Source organism: Chlamydotis macqueenii, chromosome W, assembly GCF_036417535.1.
Source record: "Chlamydotis macqueenii isolate bChlMac1 chromosome W, bChlMac1.mat, whole genome shotgun sequence".
Taxonomy (NCBI): Eukaryota; Metazoa; Chordata; class Aves; order Otidiformes; family Otididae; genus Chlamydotis; species Chlamydotis macqueenii.
In genome coordinates, this window is record NC_141592.1 from 53579990 (window position 1) to 53603684 (window position 23695).

Below are 23695 nucleotides of genomic sequence, written 5' to 3' on the forward strand. Positions count from 1 at the left end.
TCTGAGCCACCTCTGTTTATACCCTCAGCAGATTCAGTGGAAGAGTACTGACCAGGTGTTGATGCACACGTGGCCAGCGCATGCAGCAAGGCCTGCCAAGTACGTGCCCTGCTGGCTAACAGTGGTTCCTGGATAGCAGCAACATCCTGCTCAATAACAACCCTCCTAGCTCCCCTCTCCAAGGTCACGTTCTCACAGCTGTGTGCAGCTTGTAATTTCCCACAATGGCCCTACACGGACCCTCACACAATGGCTTCACTGAAATCAGCAGGGCCAATCCATTAGTATTTCATAGAATCATAGAATGGTTTGGGTTGGAAGGGACTTTAAAGATAATCTAGTTCCAACATCCCTGCTGCCCTGGGCAGGGACACCTACCACTAGACCAAGTTGCTCAAAGCCCCATCCAACCTGACCTTGAACACTTCCAGGGATGGGGCATTCACAGCTTCTCTAGGCAACCTGTTCCAGTGTCTCACCATCCTCATAGTGAAGAATTTCTTCCTTATATCTAATCTAAATCTACCTCTTTATAGTTTAAAACCCACGTCAGAAGTCCCTCTCCAGCTTTCTTGTAGGCCCCCTTTAGGTACTGGAAGACCACTAGAAGGTCTCCCCAGAGCCTTCTCTTCTCCAGGCTGAACAGCCCCAGCTCTCTCAGCCTGTCCTCATAGGAGAGGTGCTCTAGCCCTCTGATCATCTTCGTGGCCCTCCTCTGGACTTGACTCGCTCCAGCTGGTCCATGTCCTTCTTATGTTGAAGACTCCAGAGCTGGACACAGTACTCCAGGTGGGGTCTCACCAGGGCAGAGTAGAGGGGGAGAATCACCTCCCTCGACCTGCTGGCCACGCTCCTCTTGATGCAGCCCAGGATGCAGTTGGCCTTCTTAGCTGCAAGCGCACATTGTCTGCTCATGTTGAGCTTCTCGTCCACCAGTAGTCCCAAGTTGTTCTCCTCAGGGCTGCTGTCAATCCATTCTCTGCCCAGCCTGTATTTGTGTTTGGGATTGCCCTGACCCACATGCAGGACCTTGCACTTGGCCTAGTTGAACTGCATGAGGTTTGCACGGGCCCACCTCTCCAGCCTGTCAAGGTCCCTCTGGATGGCATCCCTTCCCTCTAGCGTGTTGACGGCACCATACAGCTTGGTGCTGTCAACAAACTTGCTGAGGACACGCTCAATCCCACTGTCCCAGTATCGACCCCTGAGGAACGCCACTTCTCACTTGAACATCGAGCCGTTGACCACAACTCTTTGAGTGCGACCATTAGCCCATTCCTTATCCACTGAGCGATCCATCCATCAAATCCAATTTAGAGAGAAGGATGCCATGCGGGTAGATTATTTCAGTGTTAAAGAAGAGTCCGGGAAGACCCTTCCATTGAGTTATGGGATTCAGACTGTACCCCCCCCCCCAAACTTCTTCCCAGGAAGGAGCCTAGATGTAGCTAGATGCAGACTTAGTCCCAACTGTAATGAAGAGTTCAGACCCTAGGTTTTGTCACAGAGTCAGTTTATTCAGCTTGAGCTTGGCCCCTCCTGCAAGGGACCCTGAACAAAGAAACCCCTGGGCAATTATACCCTTCACAATCTAAGTTCCCACCCCCATGCTCTCTTCACGGACTGTCCATGTGACAGTCCAGTGGTATTTCAGGGCTGAGGTCTTCTCACTCCTCATCGGGTCCCCTCCTTATCTCTAGACAGGCCATCTCCTCCTCTTCCAAGTTTGCAGCTGGTCACTAATTTCCTTGTCTCCTGGCTTGGGCTGGTCTCCAGGGCCCCTCCGTTATCAAGGTCTTTATTCGTTATCTGCTACCTGATTTGAAAGTCCGTCTTTTTCCTTGAGTCATGGGTTTGGTTCCCCTTATCTTGTAGATTAGGCTGTGGAGTAATCCTTTGTTACCTCCTCTCCTTACCATTCATGCTATTTAATAGAGTTCATTTAAAATTCACTTATGCTAGGTTTTAAACAAGGCCTACTCATGCTAAGCTATAAGCGAGATACAATTCAACCACACTTGATTCTAATTTAGCTTAGCTCTAAACAATAACACAATTAGTTCTAACATTCTATAAGTAAACTTATTTTAATCCCCAACAGTCAGTTGGTCTTCTCTTATCCAGCAAGGCTGTAACCCCATGGTAGAAGGCCACCAAATTTGTTCAGGCACAATTTTCCCTTAGTGAAGCCATGTTGGCTGTCACCAATCACCTCCTTATTTCCCATGTGTCTTTGCATAGTTTCCAGGAGGATTTGCTCCATGATCTTGCCAGGCACAGAGGTGAGACTGACTGGTCTGTAGTTCCCTGGGTCTTCCTTGTTTCCCTTTTTGAAAATGGGGGTTATGTTTCCCCTTTTTCAGTCAATGGGAACTTCACCAGACTGCCACGTCTTCTCAAATATGATGGACAGTAGCTTGGCTTGGCAACTTCATTTGCCAGTTCCCTGAGGACCCGCAGATGCATCTCAACAGGTCCCATGGACTTGTGCACTTTCAGGTTCCTTAGATGGTCTCAAACCTGCTCTTCTGCTACAGTGGGCAGTTTTTCATTCTCCCAGTCCCTGTCCTTTGCCTTCTGTGACTTGGGCGGTATGACTAGAGCCCTTGCCAGTGAAGACTGAGGCCAAAAAGTCATTGAGTACCTCAGCCTTCTCCATGTCCTGGGGAACCAGGTCTCCTGTTTCCTTCCGGAGAGGGCCCACATTCTCCCTGGTCTTCCTTTTATCCCCAATGTACCTATAGAAGCTTTTCTTGTTGCCCTTGACGTCCCTGGCCAGATTCAATTCTGTCAGGGCTTTAGCCTTCCTTAGCTGGTCCCTGGCCGCTTGGACAACCTCTCTGTATTCCTCCCAGGCTACCTGTCCTTGCTTCCACCCTCTGTAGGCTTCCTTTTTGTGTTTGAGTTCGTCCAGGAGCTCCTTGTTCATCCATGCATGCCTCCTGGTGTTTTTGCCCAACTTCCTCTTTGTTGGGATGCATCGCTCCTGATCTTGGAGGATTTGATCACTGAATATTTAACTGGTTTCTTGGGCCTTTCTTCCTTCTAGGGCTGCATCCCATGGTACTCTGCACAGCACATCACTGCTGCTCTCCTGAAGTCCAGGCTAGTGAGCCTTTTGTGCGCCCTCCTTGCTGCCCTAAGGATCTTGAACTCCAACATTTCATTGTCACTGCAGCCAAGGCTGCCCTTGAGCTTCACATTTCACACTAGAGTTTAACACATCAGATAATACATTGTAGCTGATTACAGGTAGTTTGCTTCTTTGTCATAGTCTTATGTTTACAATTAAGTTCTCCAGTTAGTTTGCCCACAAAAATAGATTAAAAGTCAAATACCAGTTTTTATTCACATTTTGTTAGTGCGTTTTGGAGGACAGATAGAGTTCAAGCTATGAAGTTAGTGTTTATAAACAGGTAGAATGAAGATATATTCTCAGGATAAGGAGTCCTCCTCCTGCCTTCAGTAGCTCCCTTGCACTATTTGTCTCTAGGAAGCTTTTAATGAATTATGAGGAGTGGCCATAAAGTTAATTACCATTAATAGAAAGTTGCTGGGAAAGAGTCAACTGGAGAAAAACAGGACATGCAGTTGTCATACTTTCACTGCTTCCTAGTTTCCCACATGCCAGTTCAGAGACAGAATAGTGTAACTGAATTAGTAATGAGCAAAACAAAACAGCATCTGGTCAGCTAACTTTTAAATATAGGAGAGTAAACAAGTTGCTATACACAACAGGTCTACAATACTTCTTAGAAAAGAAATTTCAGGCAAAATATCATTAATTACAATTGATCCATATAATCAGATGATGCAAATATTAATGTTATCAAATTAAACTGTCATTGTTTTAATGAAACACCGATGTGATTTACTCCAGTTAAATAAAGAGGTATTTAGATTGATGTAGGGCTGTTATGGGAAGGTGGAAGCAGATTCTGGAAGCTGTTTGTTCAAAAAGGAAAGGCAGAGAAGCCACTGGTGTGTATATTTGCACCAGAACTACCAGTTCCCTCACTCATTCATACTATGACTAGGATTGTGCATTCAATTGAATCTGTACATAGTACTTAGTAACTCACTAAAAAGTGACTTTTTTTTCCCCTGGTTTCATACTTCATACCATAGTTAAGTCACTTTATACTTGGTTTTTGTTAGCAGAGCATAAGTGTTGCCCCAAAAGTTGGGTCCATCATCCGCTCGACACAGAGTGGAGGTATTTCCTTTTATTGCATACATGTGGAGGTATGGGTGCCTGTCCCAAGACAGCACACTTTAAAGCTCCAAATTATATTTTATTTATACACAAAACATTAACATGTTCAACTATCTAGTACATATGTAGTTTTATTTTATTAAATGATTGGTCAGAATCTCTTCACCTAGCATGTAAATTAGTATGCATGCCCAGTCCTGTTACTCTGCCTACTTCTTTTGAGTCGGTGGTAGATTTTGGTAGAGGGTCCATGAGTTGGTGGTCGTGGTTTCCCCTGCCAGAATTACCTTTCCCCTAGTTTCTTTAGTAGTATGGCAAAACCTAAGCAGTTCTTCACGGGTTGCTGATGGAGCTAGCATTTTATCATTTTATGCTTCTTGCTTTTAGACAGGTCAGACAAAGGCATATTGTTTAAAATATGAATCTTTAACTAACATTATTCTGGCTTCAGACTGCTAAGGATAAGGCTATACAAAGGGTATCTATAGCAGCAGATAACTTGGCTATTAATTTAAATTTTACATTTTTAAACTTTATTGCAACATAAGTAGTTTGATCAGATTTATTTATATTATGTTGCTCACAAATTGGTGTTAAAAGTATGTGTAGGCAAAGAGAGGAACTGAAGATCCTGGTATTATACTCTATCTTTTTTATCAACCTTTCCATTGTTTTGTATTTCATAAGGTCTTGCCTGTCAAGTGCAAAAACTCTCATCACTATTGTGCAGGCCTTCTGCATTTAGAATTATTAAAATTTTGAGATTTTCTCGTATAAGGACTTACAGGCTCATTTCATAATTAAGAACATTTGAAATGCTTTCAACTTTATTTTTAAAGTGAATTTTGTTCCCTTTTTTTGTAAGATTAGGAGTTGTATAGCCAAGGGAAATCCCTGAAGTTTTCCTCTTTCTGAATCCTAACGTGGTTTAAAATCCTTTTTTGTATCTTTTTTTAACAAGTTCCCATAGTCCCCTTTCTTCTTGTCTCCAAACCCACTTTCCCTTTCTCTCTCTCTTTTTCTGTCTCTCATAAGAGACATAGACATAACACAAATGTACCTGGATCTTATGAAAGTTGTTTAAAAAGTGCAAGAGGAAGCCAGTGATCAAAGCAGGAGGATACATTAGATGATTTTAGAAGCAATAATGAAATTCCAGATACTGGAATATAGTTGGAATAAAGATGGGATAGATTACATGGATTTGAAAGGGAAGATGCTACTTGGAATTGATTTACCTTGTGGGGCTTCTGTAGTTTCCATAAGGTTCACATAAGCACCCAATATTTAGGAAAGAACGCTGGTAACATAATACGAATGTACGACCTAAGCTTCAGATTCTATTTGACATTCTTTCAGCATGTTGTGATTTCAGCTGCAGCACTTAATGAGCATTTGGTAGTGGAGCACTAAAATGGTTACTTTTGGGTGCTTATCTGAACTAAACTTTGAACCTTCTGAAGTTCACCCATAATTATAATCAGCCTTCTAGTTTTAATCATGTTGCCCTAAGTATTTCAGCAATGAGGCTGAAAATACTCTAGGGTGATGCTTTTCAGATCGGAATTGTAAGTTACAATTCAAACTAGTTATTTTTATGCTCTGTTTTAACAAATGCTCATCAAGAGGTGCAGCATATTATAGATGAAACATACTGAAGTAACATAAAATTCTAATTAACATTTTAAAATTTTATATTAAAAAATAAAATTCCCAAATTATCATAGTGTAATATGCATTGTGAATGTATTTCCCATCTTTTAAATTTTTTTTTAATTATAGGCCAAACTGCTAACTTTTGTTAGAGGCTTTAATTAGTGTTGAAAACATTAAGAACAGCACAGCAATTTGATATTTGCTCATATTACTGAGTTTTCATTGTGCTGTATTGTTACCATTCATTATGATTATGATATAGGATGCTTAGATGTTACATAGTTTGAAATGCCTATGAGTAACTCTGCATGACACAACAGAAAGAGGCTCCATCATTGATAACACTTAGGCAAAAGGAAGATTATTTGATTTGCTGTTTTTTTTCTCTAGATGGGTTCAGCTTTGTTTAATTTACTGCAAATACAAGCATCTGAATTCCAAACTGAAGTCATGGAGCCCTAAGATACACCGTTACAGGTTGTCATCTATCTTGTCTTGATCTTGTGAAAGGCCTCAGCTTCAGCTTATGTTTCCTGGATTTTTAAAACACTTTCACTTGTCTGCTTTACAAATTAATGGTTATTACATCCACACACTTGGAGACTGACTCTGAGGTCATTGATGAATTTTCAGATTATGCTTCTTTCTCTTAGTCTCAGTAAATTATTCATACAAATTTAATGTTGGCAAAAGATGTGTTAGCTTCATCCTATGTCCACCAATGAAGAAAAGGCTACCATAAAGAGTCACCTTATGTTTGTGAGGAGGGGTGGGAGTTGGACGTCCGTGCATGTGTGCATGTTAGTGTGTGAAAAAAAGCAGTATACTTTCTACTAGTGATTTTGGGCCTGACATTTCCAAGGCACTTCCTCATATGTTTTTAAGGCTGGATTATTAAAAACAGCTGCTTAGAGATGTTACTGATAGGACAGTGGTAATAAGGAAATATCTCAAATCAATAACTACGAAACTAAGGTAGTACCACGTGTAGGGTTGAGCTGGAGAACAGAAAGCTTTATGCACCTTATAAGTTCTCTGTTAACTTTTCAAAATCAACTGAAAATAAAGAAGATATATCCATAGTAGTACCTGGTATAATTCAATTTTAATTTAATGAAATAAGAGCAGAGATGGATTTTCCACTTCTTTTTAGATATCTTATTTGTTTTCAAATGACTATTAATGTTATTTTTCATTTCATGTACAGGCTGGTGGAGAATGTAATTCAAATTCTACTCTTTTAAATGCAAAGCAGCAGGGGAAAATAAACACCTTTAAAATAAATTACAAAAATACATTATTTCATTTCTTGTTTTTAATATAAATTATTTCTACGAATTGATACATTGTGTTATTTTAGTTAATAAAACCTCTGTGTTTTCATAATGAAATATTCTGTTGATTTGGGGATATTGTATGTCTGTCTCTGACAGAACTCATTTCTGATATAAGCAGAGGTTTTTGCTCAAACTACAGCTCACAGTAATTTTACATTACTTTTGTTTTGTCTTTAGGGATTTACTGAGGCAAACTCCTGCTGAAATTAAGGTCTGAATAAGGACTACCAGACTATGTCAGTAATAATATCTAGTTTCGATGTAGTGCTTTTTGTTCTATCTCCCAAAGCAGTTTAGGAAGAAGGAAACTATTTTTCTAATTTTATGGAGTAGGGAGGTGAGCTGACATGCTTAGAATCATCCTGCAAACAGATGAATGACTAAAATAGTTTTGGAGTGCTGTATCCATTAATTCACCCAGTTTAACTCATTATTTTTTTGGAATTACAATGTCTAAGAGGTGTTAGTTCAATGAATTTGGAGAAGTCTAGTGCTACAAAGAAGCCTGAGTATACAGAAAGAATGCATTTCCTATTGGAAGGAAATTGTTAAATACTTTTATTTGTGGATACGTTAGCCTGGCAATGAAATACATGTTTTAATTATTACTTCCCCTTTTATGTTAATTATGTACTTGTGCAGGCATATTGGAAGTGAAATTCTGCAAGTAAACCCTGGAGCACAAGCCAGAATTCTGGATTTAAATCACCCTAAAATATAGATGTTTTCAAATTCCAGACTGTTATCCAGATCTGATTTTTTGTTTCTGTCTTAATTGGAATGGTTGAAATCTTTGTTTCTTAATGTAGTTGAATTTTTGGCTTTTCAGAACATTGAACCAAACTTCACAAAGTCAGCACAGCTAATAATTTATACATTTGAACTTGATCAGATGCAAAATAAACACAGAGTCAGAAGTAGAATTGTCACAGTCTCACAGTTTTAATTACAATTTGACAATATAAACCACACATGGAACATAAGCAAATAAATTAGATGAACTTTGCTCAACAAAATGAGCAAGTAAATTAGATGGCAAAGTATATAAAGCTGGATTATGATAGGAGCACCTCATACTGTTTCTGGAAGGGACCAATTTTAGGTTTTCACTTTCAAATCAATACTGGATTGAAGCTTGGATTGATGGTTGATTTTAACATGAATTTGATTTAGTGTTTAATTTTAACAAGTTAATGGTTCTGAAATTTGTAATCTAGTTAAAGAGATTTTTCAAGAATCTTTGTGATACATCTTCTGTGCTTTCCCTGTTCTATTTGATATTTTAAACCACATGTTTATTTGTGAATGCGTATCTTAATCCAAAAATGTTATTAGCTGAGTGGCAAAAGCAAGTGTTTTATTCAGAGATTTAAGTAAGTAAATATTTATACTATTTGCATTTCTTCAATGAAAAATTCTAATTTGAAAAGTAAGATAGTCTACACTGGCTGCAGGTATGCTTTTACAAGTGGCAATATTTCTCCTAAAAAGAGGCTCAAGAATGTCAATTTATTCCATGACTTGCTCAAATTTTCATACAGCCACCCACCAGATGAGAGTTGGTGCATAACAATATAATGAAATAGCTTAGGCCTAATTGTCAAACATTGGATGGAAACTCCAAAAATCATCAGTATTCATTCCTCATAATTTCACACCATTCTAATATGGTATGTTTTTAATGGATTTTTAAAAAGATATCTTGCTTCTACCAATCGTGAAACTAAATACACTGTATATATCAATCCTGCAAGAATTACACCAGTTGATTTTAAACTTGGAAAAGTATTTGGCATTACTCAAGAAAAGCTTGTACTGTTGAACTGTTACTGCAGCTGCTAGTGAATAATGTATAAATAGATCCATTTCTATACACAATACAATGCAAGAAACATGAATCTTAGGGTAAAAACTCAACAGTTGTTCCTGTTGAGATGTATAGGACAGATAGCCTAGGTGCCAGATACTAATTCATTTCCTTAGAGAAAAAATTAATTTTTGGGGGGAGAACCTAATAACTTTTATTTACTCACACTGTCTTTTCCTTTTTGCTCTTTGTACCAAGTTTCAGCCACAGAATCTGTAAAAGAATTATTTGTAGTATATTATTTCAAGCAGCTGTTAAATAAAATGCAGTAGAAATGTCTATCATAAGATCATTTAAAAAATCTGAGTATCTTTCAAATTTTCAAAAATACTTAAAAATAGAAAAAAACTATAAGCAATTTGTGAACTCTTACACAGGTCACAAATTAATACAAAGATTATAATGAAGAATCAATTACCATAAAAGCAAAACACTTCTGATTCCATTCTGCATACATAGCTCAATTCACAGGCAACTGAAGTGACTATGAAGATTTCCAAACTGTTCAGCCAACTTTGGATCATGTCCACATTATGAATTTCAACCCTTAGATAGTTTTAACAATGAATCTCTAATGTCAACAGAACTAGCTTAATTTAAATAAGCAAATGTGCAAAATCAAATGAGAAAATATTGTAGAAAAAAAGATTATTTGAAAAAACTGTGTTTAACACTGACAACGTAGGGAAATAGGAAAGGCTAAATCATGGCATCCTGGGCTACATCAAAAAAAGCATGGCAAGTAGGTCGAGGGAGGTGATTCTCCCCCTCTACTCTGCCCTGGTGAGACCCCATCTGGAGTACTGCATTCAGCTCTGGAGCCCCCAACATAAGAAGGACATGGACCAGTTGGAGAGGGTCCAGAGGAGGGCCACGAAGATGATAAGAGGGCTGGAGCACCTCTCCTATGAGGACAGGCTGAGAGAGTTGGGGCTGTTCAGCCTGGAGAAGAGGAGGCTCCGGGGAGACCTCCAGTACCTAAAGGGAGCTTATAGGAAAGACAGGGAGAAACTCTTCAGTATGACCTCTTGAGATAGGACAAGGGGTAATGGTTTTAAAATAGAGGGAGGTAGATTCAGATTAGACATCAGGAAATTTTTTTTTATGCTGAGGGTGGCGGAACACTGGAACAGGTTGCCCAGAGAGGTGGTGGAGGCCCCATCCCTGGAAACGTTCAAGGCCAGGTTGGACAAGGCTCTGAGCCACCTGATCTAGTAGGGGATGTCCCTGCTCCTTGCAGGAGGGGTTGAACTAGATGACCTTTGAAGGTCCATTCCAACCCTAACCATTCTATGATTATATCATTTTTTAAATATCAGCTACAAATTTAAAAAGCCTAAAGGAAATATTTAATACATAGCTCAATTCGTACTAAATACATGTTCACTGTTTTAGCATGTGTTACAGAAGATGAGTGCAAGTAGTCGGAGCTCAGAAACTTTTTGGTTTAAAATAAAGGAAACAAAAATAAATATTTTCGTTTCATATTTCAAAATTAATAGTATCCTTTTACTATGGAATTTTGAGGCAGATAACAACAGTAATGGTGATACTACAGCACATCTGAAGACTACTTTTAAAACACTAAAATATACTAAGCCCAGTATTAGCACTGATCAAGAAAACAACAACTGTAAATCATGACTTGCAGGACAGATGTGAAAAAAAAATACTTATAATCTACGATTTCATGCTTCCAGATTTGTTTTGGCAGAATATTCTTAGGTAAAATATAGTGCAGACTATTTCACAACAATCTATAGATTTATCTCTCCAGCCCAATTCTTATAGTCTCTGTTAAAAAAAAAAAATTTGTATATACGTGTGTGTATGAGGACTGGAAGCAATTTTAGGCTGTTATTCTGATCAACTTACTTCTGCTTTCTTCCCTAGGAAGTATGTAGAGAGCTTTGGTGCCTCAGCAAAAGTAACCGCTGTGTTACCAACAGCATTCCAGCAGCTGAAGGTACTCTTTGCCAAACAGGGAGCATTGAAAAGGGGGTGAGTACAAATAATTTATTTTCTGAAGACTACAAGTGGAAAGAACTATAAAAATAAAAGTTTTTATGAGCATCTATAAGAGTTCTAAAAGTGAGTTATTAGTTCAGAATACATTTTGATCCTAATGGAAGTGTCCTACAGAAGCTAATTAACAATTATTTCATTTATGTAATTTAATAAAACATTTATCCTTGCTAGAAAATTCTATAGCCTGGATTTTAAAAAAATCCTGTTACATACTCTGTATATTTTTGAGTAATTCCTGTAAAAACTCTATTAGTTTTATCTTTAGTAAATTTTATAGCACTCTTCCATAAAGGACTGTGTCGTAGTTCAGCCCCGATCGGGACCAGACTACGCAGTCTCTCTCTCACTCCCCCCACCCTCCGAGAGAATAGGGAGAGATAATATAAGGAAAAACAGCTTGAGGTTTGAGATAAGGACAGGGAGAAATCCTTAAAGTTACCGTTACAGGCAAAACAGACTCGACTTAGGGAAAACTATTCATTTATTTCTAAAACTAGCAGGAGAATGAGACAGAGAACAAGATAACCTCCCCCCACCCCTCCCTCTTCCCAAGCTCTTATCTTATCTTCTTATCTCTACTACCTTCCCCCCACGAGCGGCACAGGGGGGAAGAGGGAATGGGGGTTGCAGTCAGTTCATCACGCGTTGTTTTACGCCACTGCTTCATGGTCGGGGGAAGAACTCCTCACATTCCTCCTCTGCTCCATCATGGGGTCCCTCCCACGGGCCACAGTCCTTCGTGAAACTGCTCCGGCGTGGGTCATCTCTTCCACGGGGTGCAGTCCCTCTAGAACAGCTGTCCCAGCAGGCCCTCCATGGGCCACAGCCACCTTCAGGCATCCACCTCCCCCGATGTGGGGTCCTTCACAGGCTCCAAGTGGATCTCTGCTCCTCTGTGGACCTCCATGGGCTGCAGGGGGACAACCTGCTCCGCCGTGGTCGTCACCACAGGCTGCAGGGGAATCTTGGCCAGGAGCCGCATTACTCCTCCCCCTCCTTCTGAACTGACCTTGGCATCTGCAGCCATTCCTCTCACAAGAAAAGTTCTTCACAACAGGCTGGCAGACACCTCTCAGAATCTCTTCACATCATCCAGCTCATCTCCTCTCCACTTCTTGCAGCCGGGCCGGGCCAAGTCAGGCCCAGTTGGCCGCCTGGCAAGAGGCCAGAGGATGAGGCCTGCAAGGCCCATGAGGCCTGCGCCTCCCCCTCTGCGCCTCTGCCCCCACTCAGCTTCTTCACATCTTCTCTTCTCTCTTTTTTCTGTTTTCCCCTTCTTAAATACATTATCACGAAACATTCTGCTACCAATTGGCTCGGCCTTGGCCAGCAGCAGGTCCGCCCTAGGCCCGGCTGAGTCCACTGAACAAAGGGAAGCGACTTCTAGCAGTTTCCTACAGAAGCTACCACCTTAGGCCCCCCCCTCACTAAACAAAACCACAACAGACTGTTAAACTCTAGACTTGTTATGGACTCTGAAAATGTGTGACATCGATATAGAGCCTCAACTCTGTTATTTTGTTAGAAGATAAAAAAAAATTAATTCCTTCAGATATAAGCTAAATCATACAAGCACATAAAAAAAAAGTTGCCTTAAAAAAAAGGTTTTCTAAAATTTCCCAGTGACCATTCTATTTCGACTTCGATTTATTCCTTTAATAATCAGTTATCCTTCCATAACTGTTTAGCTAGAAAGGATTTTGCTGTGCAGTCTTATAAGCTTTCCTACCTAACAGAAAATTACAGAAAGTCAGTGTTGCAATAGATAAGCCTAGTGCTACTGTATCTGTCTGAACATTTCAATTTTGATTTTAAAATGTTCACTATGTATATCAGTAGTTTCAGACAAAGTTACAAAAATGAGTTTTAGATTAAGAACAATTGTATAGAATAATAGAATGGTTTGGGTTGCAAGGGACCTTCAAAGGTCATCTAGTCCAACCCCCCTGCAAGGAGCAGGGACATCCCTGACTAGGTCAGGTTGCTCAGAGCCTCATCCAGCCTGGCCTTGAACGTTTCCAGGGATGGGGCCTCCACCACCTCTCTGGGAAACCTGTTCCAGTGTTCTACCACCCTCACTGTAAAAAATATTTTCCTAATATCTAATCTAAATCTACCTCCCTCTATTTTGAAACCATTACCCCTTGTCCTATCGCAACAGGCCCTGCTGTCTCTCCCCATCTTTCTTGTAGGCCCCCTTGACGTGTTGGAAGACCGCTATAAGGTCTCCCCAGAGCCTCCTCTTCTCCAGGCTGAACAGCCCCAACTCTCTCAGCCTGGCCTCATAGGAAAGGTGCTCCAGCCCTCTTATCATCTTCGTGGCCCTCCTCTGAACCCTCTCCAACTGGTCCATGTCCTTCTTATGTTGGGGGCTTCAGAAATGGACACAGTACTCCAGGCGGGGTCTCACCAGAGCAGAGCAGAGGGGCAGAATCACCTCCCTCGACCTGCTGGCCACGCTCCTCTTGATGCAGCCCAGGATGCAGTTGGCCTTCTGGGCCGCAAGGGCGCACTGCAAGCTCATGTTGAGCTTCTCATCTACCAGCACTCCCAAGTCCCTCTCCTCAGGGCTGGTCTTGATCCATTCTCCGCCCAGCCTGTATTTGTTCTTGAGATTGCCATGACCCACATGCAGGACCTTACACTTGGCCTGGTTGAACTTCATGAGGTTGGCACAGGCTCACCTCTCCAGCCTGTCAAGGTCCCTCTGGATGGCATCCCTCCCCTCCAGCATGTTGACGGCACCACACAACTTGGTGTCATTGGCAAACTTGCTGAGGGTGCACTCTATCCCACTGTCCATGTCGCCGACAAAGATGTTGAATAGGGCTGGGCTCAACACGGACCCCTGAGGAACACCAGTCGTCACCGGTCTCCACATGGACATTGAGCCGTTGACCACCACTCTCTGAGTGTGACTATCCAGCCAACTCCTTATCCACCGAGTGGTCCATCCATCAAAGCCATGTCTCTCCAGTTTAGAGAGAAGAATGTAATGCGGGACAGTGTCAAAAGCTTTGCACAAGTCCAGGTAGATGATGTCCGTTGCTCGTCCCTTGTCCACCAATGCTGTCACCCCATCATAGAAGGCCACCAAATTGGTCAGGCACGATCTGCCCTTGGTGAAGCCATGTTGGCTGTCATCAACCACCTCCTTGCTCTCCATGTGCCTGAGCATGGTTTCCAGGAGAATCTGCTCCATGACCTTGCCAGGCACAGAGGTGAGGCTGACCGGCCTGTAGTTCCCTGGGTCTTCCCTTTTTCTCTTTTTAAAAATGGGGGTTATGTTACCCCTGTTCCAGTCATCAGGGATCTCACCAGACTGCCACAACTTCTCAAATACGATGGCCAGCGGCTTGGCAACTTCATCTGCCATTTCCCTCAGGACCCGCGGATGCATCTGTCCTTGCTTCTGCCCTCTATAGGCTTCCTTCTTTACTTTCTGTTGGTCTAGGAGCTCCTTGCTCATCCACGTGGGCCTCCTGGCCTTTTTGCCTGACTTGTTCTTCATTGGGATGCACCTCTGCTGAGCTTGGAGGAGGTGCTCCTTGAATATGGACCAACTTTCCTGGGCCCCTCTTTCCTCCAGGGCTGCCTCCCATGGCACTTTGACCATCAGATCCCTGAAGAGGCCAAAGTCTGCCCTCCTGATGTCCAGGGCAGAGAGCTTGCTGCGTACCTTCATTGCTGCCCTAAGCATCTTGAACTCCACTGTGTCGTGGTCACTGCAGCCAAGGCTGCCCTTGAGTTTCACATCCCCCACCAGCCCCTCCCTGTTGGTGAGCACAAGGTCGAGCATGGCACCCCTTCTCGTTGGCTCCTCTATTGCCTGCAGGAGGAAGTTGTCATCCACGCATTCCAGGAACCTGCTGGACTGCTTGTGCCCTGCCGTGTTGTCCCTCCAGCAGATGTCAGGGTGGTTCAAGTCCCCCATGAGGACCAGGGCTTGTGACTGCGAGGCTGCTCCTATCTGCCTGTAGAGGGCCTCATCCACTCTGTCCTCCTGGTCAGGTGGCCTGTAACACACCCCCACCATAATGTCCCCTGTCCCTGCCCTCTCTCTAATCCTGACCCATAAGCTCTCTGTCAGCTCCTCCTCCATCCCCATGTGGAGTTCCATGCACTCCAGCTGGTTGCTGACATAGAGGTCAACACCCCCTCCTCATCTCCCCTGCCTGTCCTTCCTAAAAAAGCCTATACCCCTCTATCCCAACACTCCAGTCATAGGAGTCATCCCACCACGTCTCCGTGATGCCAACAAGGTCGTAGCCCTGCTTGTGTGCACGCATCTCCAGCTCTTCCTGTTTATTCCCCATGCTACATGCATTGGTATAGAGACACTTCAGCTGGGCCCCTGATGAAGCCGACTTGCTGGCTGGAGCAATAGGAGTTCTTTTGGTCCACAGTTTAGGTTCTCTCGCACTTACCTGCGATCCTTCCCTGGCTTCTGGGCACTTGGTGCTGGCACTGGCGCCATGCTGACAGTGGTGGGCTGGACTGTGCTCCCCCTCCCCCACCAACTCTTGTTTAAAGCCCTCTTGATGAGTCTGGCAAGCCTTTGGCCAAGGATGCTCTTCCCCTTCTCAGTTAAGTGTACCCCATCCACCCCTACTAGACCAAGCTTCTCAAAGCAAGTCCCATGGTCTAAGTAGCCAAAGCCCTGGCTGTGGCACCAGTCCTGTAACCATTTGTTGACTTGCCAGATTCATCTGGCCCTTTCAGGCCCCTTCCCTTCAACCAGGGGGATTGATGAGAAGACCACCTGTGTCCCAGAGTCCTTGACTGTTGCTCCCAGGGCCCTGAAGTCCCTCTTGATTCCTCTCAGGCTGCTCCTGGCTGTGTCGCTGGCGCCCATGTGAAAGAGTGTTTCTCAATCACAGGGCAAAATCTATACAGATCTTGAAGAGGAGAGAAAAATATTTTAATTATTAATTTACAGGATATGTACTGGGGAAAAAAGTGAATACCATATACCTTTTTTCAAGATAATACATTTTATGCAGGTTTTTACAAAGTGAATTGAACTTAGATTAAACAATTTCCAGTATCTGTCTGAGAGTTGCTGCATCTGTTCTTAAGATTTACCATTCCAGATTGGATTTTTTTTTTCCTAACAATGACTACTGTCATCTGTTGTTCTGACTCTTGCCATGCAAGCTGGGCTAGTTTCAACAAATATTATACTGCATTTTGACTTGCAATCTGATGTTTAAATAAAAAGAATTAAAGCTTTTAGGCAGCTGTCACATTTTATTACTCCTTGCTGACAGCTTCTTTCAGGACCCATGACCTAGTGTCATTCTGATGGCTTTTCCATGCTGAGTTTGGAAATATTGGTAAGCCATGTTAAAGAAATTCATTGAAGGAGTCACTTAAAAATAATAGAGTTCTTAGACTTAGCCAATGAAAATAAAGAGACTTTTGCATTTTACCAAAAATGTTACCTTTTATTACAGTAACAGAAAATGCTAGGAGCCCTACTCTCAAATCAAGTCTAGGTTTATTTTGGAACCACCACTCCTTGTCAATAACAATGAAGAGTTTACCTCAATTTATATTTTTTTAAACCATGAGACTACAGTGAACAAGTCAAGATGCTTTAAGATGCTATTGCTGCGTCCATTTGCCAAAGACTTTAAACAGTTTGATCTCTACAAAACATCTTTTCCAGTCATCAGTATCTTGTTTTATCATTAGATTTAGAGGGAAATGGGAGAAGTGGTATTGTGTCCTGGTTGCAGCTAGGATAGAGTTAATTTTCACCTGAGCTGGGAGAGGAACTGGAGCTAGTGGCCCCTGTGGCTGGGGGACACAGCTGGGATAGGTTACTGTCATAGTTCAGCCCGATGGACCAGCCTATGCAGTCTCTCTCTCACTCCCCCTACCCTCTGAGAGAATAGGGGGAGATGATATAAGAAAAACAGACTGAGGTTTGAGATAAGGACAGGGAGAGATCCTTAAAGTTACCATCACAGGCAAAACAGACTCGACTTGGGGAAAACTATTAATTTATTACTAAAACTAGCAGGAGAATGAGACAGGGAACAAGATAACCTCCCCCTCACCCCTCCCTCTTCCCAGGCTTAACATTATCTCTACTACCTTCCCCCACACCAGGCAGCACAGGGGGGAAGAGGGAATGGGGGTCGTGGTCAGTTCATCACACGTTGTTTTACGCCACTGTTTCGTTGTCGGGGGAAGAACTCCTCACATTCCTCCCCTGCTCCATTGTGGGGTCCCTCCCATGGGCCACAGTCCTTCATGAAACTGCTCCAGTATAGGTCATCTCTTCCACAGGGTACAGTCCCTCCAGAACAGCTGCCCCAGCAGGCCCTCCATGGGCCACAGCCTCCTTCAGGCATCCATCTGCCCCAGTGTGGGGTCCTCCATGGGCTGCAGGTGGATCTCTGCTCCTCCATGGACTGCAGGGGGACAACCTGCTCCATCATGGTCTTCACCACAGGCTGCAGGGGAATCTTGGCCAGGAGCCACATTACTTCTCTTCCTCCTTCTTAAACTGACCTTGGCATCTGCAGCTGTTCCTCTCACAAGAAAAATTCTTCTCTATAGGCTGGCAGACGCCTCTCAGGATCTTTTTGCATCTCATTCACATCTCATCTCCTCTCCACTTCTTGCAGCCAGGCTGGGCTGAGTCAGACCCAGTCAGCTGCCCAGCAAGAGGCCAGAGGGTGAGGCCTGCAAGGCCCACAAGGCTCACACCTCCCCCTCTCTGCCCCTACTCAGCTGCTTCACATCTTCTCTCCTTTTTTTTTTTCTCTTCTTGTTTTCCCCTTCTTAAATACGTTATCGCAGAGGCATTATCAGGGAACATTCTGCTACCATTTGGCTCGGCCTTGGCCAGTAGCAGGTCCACTCTAGGCACGTCCGAGTCCACTGAACAAAGGGGAGCAACTCCTAGCAGTTTCTTACAGAAGCTACCACCTTAGGCCCCCCCTCACTAAACAAAACCAGAACAGTTACTAATTAGCCAACAGCTGGGATAGCTTATCCAAATGAGCCAAAGGGCTATTCCATGCCATGTGACATCATGCTCAATATATCAGTGAGGAGGGTGTAGCCGGAGGTGTGTTTGTGAAGGTAAACTAATAGATTTAAAAATACTCTGTTGAGAGAATGGTACATATAAAACAGACAAAACTGATAGGAATGTGTATTTTTGTCTTTGAATTTAAAGTAATAAGAAAAGTAATTTTTTTAGCATCATTGTATAGACCCATGCTAGAGATTTAAACAAGGGGAAAATGTGCAAAAACTGAAAACATAATGTGCTGAAAGCACAGTTTAAATAGCTGGGTTGTGTGGTGATCTAATTTCAAGTTATTACTGGACACTAAGTTTCCTTGCAAAATAATTGTAGAAGCACTGATGGAAAATTCATTGTTAAATATGAGATGGTAACCTTAATTGAATTAATCTTTTTTTCCTATGAAAAATGAAATTATTTTTCCTCACTTTTACAGTACTTGTTGTATGAGTTTTATAAATGCATACTGTTGTAAATCTTAGTTCTGTTAAATAGCTAAAATTAATATCAGAAGTGATCTCAAATGTGCCACAATGTCATATTTTGTTTTATTGTTCATGATCTGTAGAAGAAAAATCCCAGTCTGCTCACATTAATTCATAGGGTCAAAATTTTGTATATTCAAATGCGTCACCATTGTCCTTCTAATTGAAAGTTGCTTCTTCAGTGGGAGAGAAGAATTAACATTTCAGTTCTCAATCTTTCATGAAGGGTTGTTTTTTTTCAATAGCTGTCACTTCCTCTTGTTACTTCGTATACTAGTTACTCCGTAGTCCTTACCTCATTATAGCAGATGGGGTTGCTATAATTCATGGAGGAAGTATATATCTGTAGTCCCATTAGAGTAATTCAAAATGACCAGAATCTTCATTACTTCTAACAGAGATTCTATGCATCACTGGCCTCTGGTGAAAGATAAATTATCACTAGATAATTTAAGAGACACCAAAGTGAGCAGTAAGTCCTCAGATTTAACTTCACTAGAGAAGAAAAACCAGCATTTAAGGGGTTTTTACAGGGGAATATGGGAATGTGGAAGAAAGAAATGTTTGACTGACAGAGTCAATTACAGAGCACCAGGATTTTATACATCTTGGAAAAACAAGGCAGGTGAAATGCACCTGCCTATTGTATGCAGTCATAATAATATAGAGTTTGGGGGTTTAACTTTGAGTGTCTTTCACTTATTAACTTTTGATTTTGACATGTTTGTAATATTTATAATGTATTTTAAATTATTAGCATACATTTTAACTCCTAAAAGCATCTTATTTTCTAGGTTTTTACTTTAGCATTAGATACCTGATCATGTATTCCTGTGGCCTCTTTAATAGAATACTGCAAGGGGATTATTGTCTTTAGTTAATAAAATTGCTTAATTTATCACTATAATAAGAAGAAAAAAAATTTAATCCTTCATGTGTAATTCACATAAATACTTCATTCTCTGTCGTAATTGCACCATCAGAGACATTGCAATACACTGTGCCATATGGTTATATCTATACTAGCTAAAAATATTGTAGTTCAGTATGTGTACTGCATTGTGTGTTATGGAGATATTCAGTGATAGTCTAGATTTAAGAGAAGCTCCGTATGAAGGGTATGTTCCTCTGCCAGATGATTGCTTATTGGCATAAACCTCAGAGCTGTAAATTTAGAACTGCAAGAAGGGTAAACCTTCCTTTCCACAGTACAACTCCATAAAATCTTGTATCCTTGGTTGTTTTTTTTTTTCTGAAGAAGGGTGTGGTGGATTGACCATGGCTGGCAGCTAAGCCCTTACCCAGTCACTTGCTCATTCCCCACCCCCCCACCCCCCAAAACACGGAAGAGAGAATCAGAACAGCAGAAGTGAGAAAAACTAAGGGGTTGAGATAGAGACAGCTTAGTAAGTTAAAGGAAAAGAAAGAAAAAAACAAACAAGAGATGCAAAGGCAATCACTTGCCACCTCCCACCAACAGCCTGATGCCCAGCTAGTCTCTGAGCAACGGCTACTTTGGAAACACCCCCAGTTTTATTGCTGAGCATGATGTTATAAGGTATGGAATATCCCTTTGGTCAGTTGAGGTCAGCTGTCCCTGCTGTGTCCCCTTCCAACCTCTTACCCATCCTCAGCCTACTCACTGGGGTAGCAGAGTGAGAAACAGAGAAAGCCTTGATGCTGTGCAAGCACTGTTCAGCAATAGCTAAAACATTGGTGTATTATCTACACTGGTCACAAGCCTAAAACACAGCACCATACTGGCTATTATGAGGAAAACTCTTTCCCAACCAGACCTGGTGGAAAAGGCAATACATTTTGATCTTGAGATTTAAAATAGTTTGTTTTATGGCTTTTTTTGTAGACACGTGAATGCTGGTTTTCAGTTTCTCTAACTGATAGAAGATGAGATTTATAAACAGAAATGTGCTGGATTGTAACAGCTGTTTTAAAACAGATACAGCACATACAGAGGAAAAAGGAGGATAAAATGTTTTGAGAAGAAACAAGTATGAATGTGGCTAGAAAAATAATGCTACAAGTTTCACTTATTAATGTTGAATGGTAGCATGTGTTCATATGCAAAACTACTTTGTATCTAGGTGCATTTGCTCATGGTAAGCTACATGTTTTATTATTCATTGTTCTAATGTATGTTCCTGAGAGCTGCCACTTAGACTCTGACATGCTTGACAGTCTAGAAGTATTTTTTCATTGAAAATTAAATTTCTAATTAAAAATTAAGGATTTTTATTAATTTTCTTTGACTAACACACTGTACAATCCTTGTTCATATCAAACTCGTATTCATTTTTTTTTAGTAATGACTGAAGGTTAAATTCTCTTTTCAGTTTCTTTCATAAAAATGCAGAGTAATTCAGGTCATTGTGAGCAGCTGCATTTACTTGTTTATATATGTCCAACATTGCCAGGACTGGGGCTTTAGGTGAGCCTTGGGGTTCAGGAAAAGAGAAAACTTGGCTTTGCTGTATTGATTAGTATAAAGTCACTCTGACTCTGACATGCGGAAAACGGACTCCACAATCTGTAAGATTGTAAAGTAGGAATGTTTATTCAGCGCTGGGCAGCACGGGGGGAGGGTAGTCCCGCCAAAACCGTGCGCACCTGACGCGGCAACTCACTTTGAATTTATACAATCAGGTGTTACACATACACGAAGTTTCACAATACGCCTATACATATGCATGACCTATCCCTGCTTCGTATTAAAATTAGTCCCAAGGGGTCATTTCCATAAACTCCTCCCATCTGCACTTGCGCAGTGCCTAGTGGTGGTGGTCATCGGGGGTCGTGGGGATGAAGGTAGGTGACTCCTCTTCGTCACCACTAGTAACCTTTTGTTCTTGCGCAAACTCAGTTATCCCTTGGCTTTTATTCAAGCTGCAGGGTCGGTTTTAGCTGGTTCTTGAAGGAGGCCCCCTAGTCCTTACCAGGAACTGTCTTTTCATGAAGAATTGCAAGACTCCCCACGAAAGGTTTAGCAAATCGTTAAGCAAGTGGTTCAAGCACTATTTATCACCTTAGTCAATGCCATATCCACTAAAATTTCTTTAACTCCTTCTCTCAACTCTTCCAGTAGTGCTATGGGTGAATTGAGATATGTCTGTCTGTCCGTGTCTTCTGTGTATGTCTCGGTGCTTTTTGTCAAATTCATATGGCTGATTTTGGACACAGAAGTTGTCTGTGTTTCTTTTTGGAGAGAGTGAATATTGTGTCTGTTATGGGAATTCAAGGGAGTTAAACAGCAGATGCCCACCTTTTGGAAGTGAAATGTACAGATTCAGGTCACAGTAAATCTGAGGCCATGCTCTGCTCTGTTGCCTAAGCCAATAACAGCAAGAAAGGCTTATCTAATTGAGCTACTCCAGATTCTCAGTGATGCAATAGACACCAGAATGTGGATCAAACTATGGGCTCCAGGATTATTTCTGAATGGTTTAAAAAAGATTTCTGACTAAGGAAATGATAAATTTATTTTAACAGTTAGTCAGTGTGTGAGTTCTCTGTCATTTTGTACGTCTGATGTAAGCAATGATATTCCAGAGGTTCAGTGTTCGCATCAAAAAAGTACACGTGTTCATTCTGTCCCTGAATAAATGGCCAATCACTTTTATATCGTAATTTTCTGTATCGTGTCTAATGCCTTGGCACTACTTTTACTATTTTTGTAGGGTTAGTATAAATGAAACTGCAACAAATTCTTCTTCCATTGTAGCCTAGTCCAGATGTTCTTTTTTTAAAATGTAAGGGAATACTTTATTAAAAATACTATCGGGGGGAATTTTTTATTTGCATAATGAAGCCCCTACATGAATCCGAAGTAGAGGGTGTTTTACTAAACTAATCTTAGAAATGCATCTTAGTTTTTAAAAGACTGTAAGCTATTTGCAGTTCCTTTAATATGAAACATTGAGGATGTATGAAGAAAAAAAAAATCTTTATTTTAAGCTTGCTTTAATTTCTGCTGTGTGTTACAGACCTATAATTCGAGACTTGGTGAAGAGAATCAACAAATCACACACACCCTCACCAATGTCTAAAAATGGCTAGAAAAAGTAAAATATTAGTCTTGTTATCTATACAGAGAATGTTAATGCCTATAATTGTCATTGCCTGACTGTCGTATTTTTCTGTCCTGATAACTCTGTCAGCATGGAAGCTAATCTGGTGGGTTTTTTGTGAAATCTTTCAGTGGTGTTATCAAGGAGAGTGCATACCTTTTGGCACTTGGCCCCAGAGCATAAATGGGGGCTGGAGTTCATGGTCAATATGGGGAGAGTGCAGCAGGACCTGCGGGGGAGGAGTCTCCTCATCTATAAGACACTGTGACAGTCCAGCGTAAGTAGCGAAAGTAAGCCGGAGCCAACAAAAAGATATACATAGAAATTATTCAAAACTGTAGTTACACATGTTATCTGTAAAAATGTTTTGCTAGTTTGCCAACATTTGTCTTCAGAATACTAGACAAACAATTTAACAGGAGCAGCTCACTAGACATACTTTTAACATCTCTGTTATGTATGTACTGTAAAGACAGCTGTATTTATATTATTTAGTAGTAACCAGAACAGTTTTCTTTCTGCAACTTACTGTTCATGCAAAATATATTTAAACTATACCTTAGATTTCTTTCTTAAGACATTATCTCTGATGCTTGTCTAGGTTATAAAGTAACTATTGCCAGTTACTTATTAAAAAAGCAACACAGTATTTCCAAGATTTTGCATACAACTGATTGCATATAAAACATAATTAGTATTATGTTGCATACAATACATTTATACACTATCATGTCCAACACTTAGTTGTGACTTCCCACTGACTCTTAAAACAATTCAGCAACTTCTCTCCCTGCCACTACTTCCTATTGGTCCATCTACTCTCTCTCAAGAGGGGCCAGCTTCCCGACTACAGCATGATCTGTTGTGTGTATCTGTACTGGTCCTTTCATCTGTCTACTTACCAATGTCCTGAGCACTGTTCCAGAGAAGGTCTGTCAGGTAAGTGCTCCTCTCTCTCACTGGTGCTTCTCAGATGAGG

General features: G+C 41.4%; 1 protein-coding gene across 1 annotated transcript in view; it reads left to right on the plus strand.

Annotated features, from left to right (window-relative positions):
- Positions 1-23695, plus strand: part of LOC147596814 (A disintegrin and metalloproteinase with thrombospondin motifs 6-like) — a 217315-nt gene that overhangs the window by 127646 nt on the left and 65974 nt on the right. The window contains exons 11-12 of the mRNA XM_086769521.1: positions 10970-11077; positions 22848-22993. Coding sequence (XP_086625647.1) covers positions 10970-11077; positions 22848-22993 — 254 coding nt within the window. The remainder of the gene's footprint in view (positions 1-10969; positions 11078-22847; positions 22994-23695) is intronic.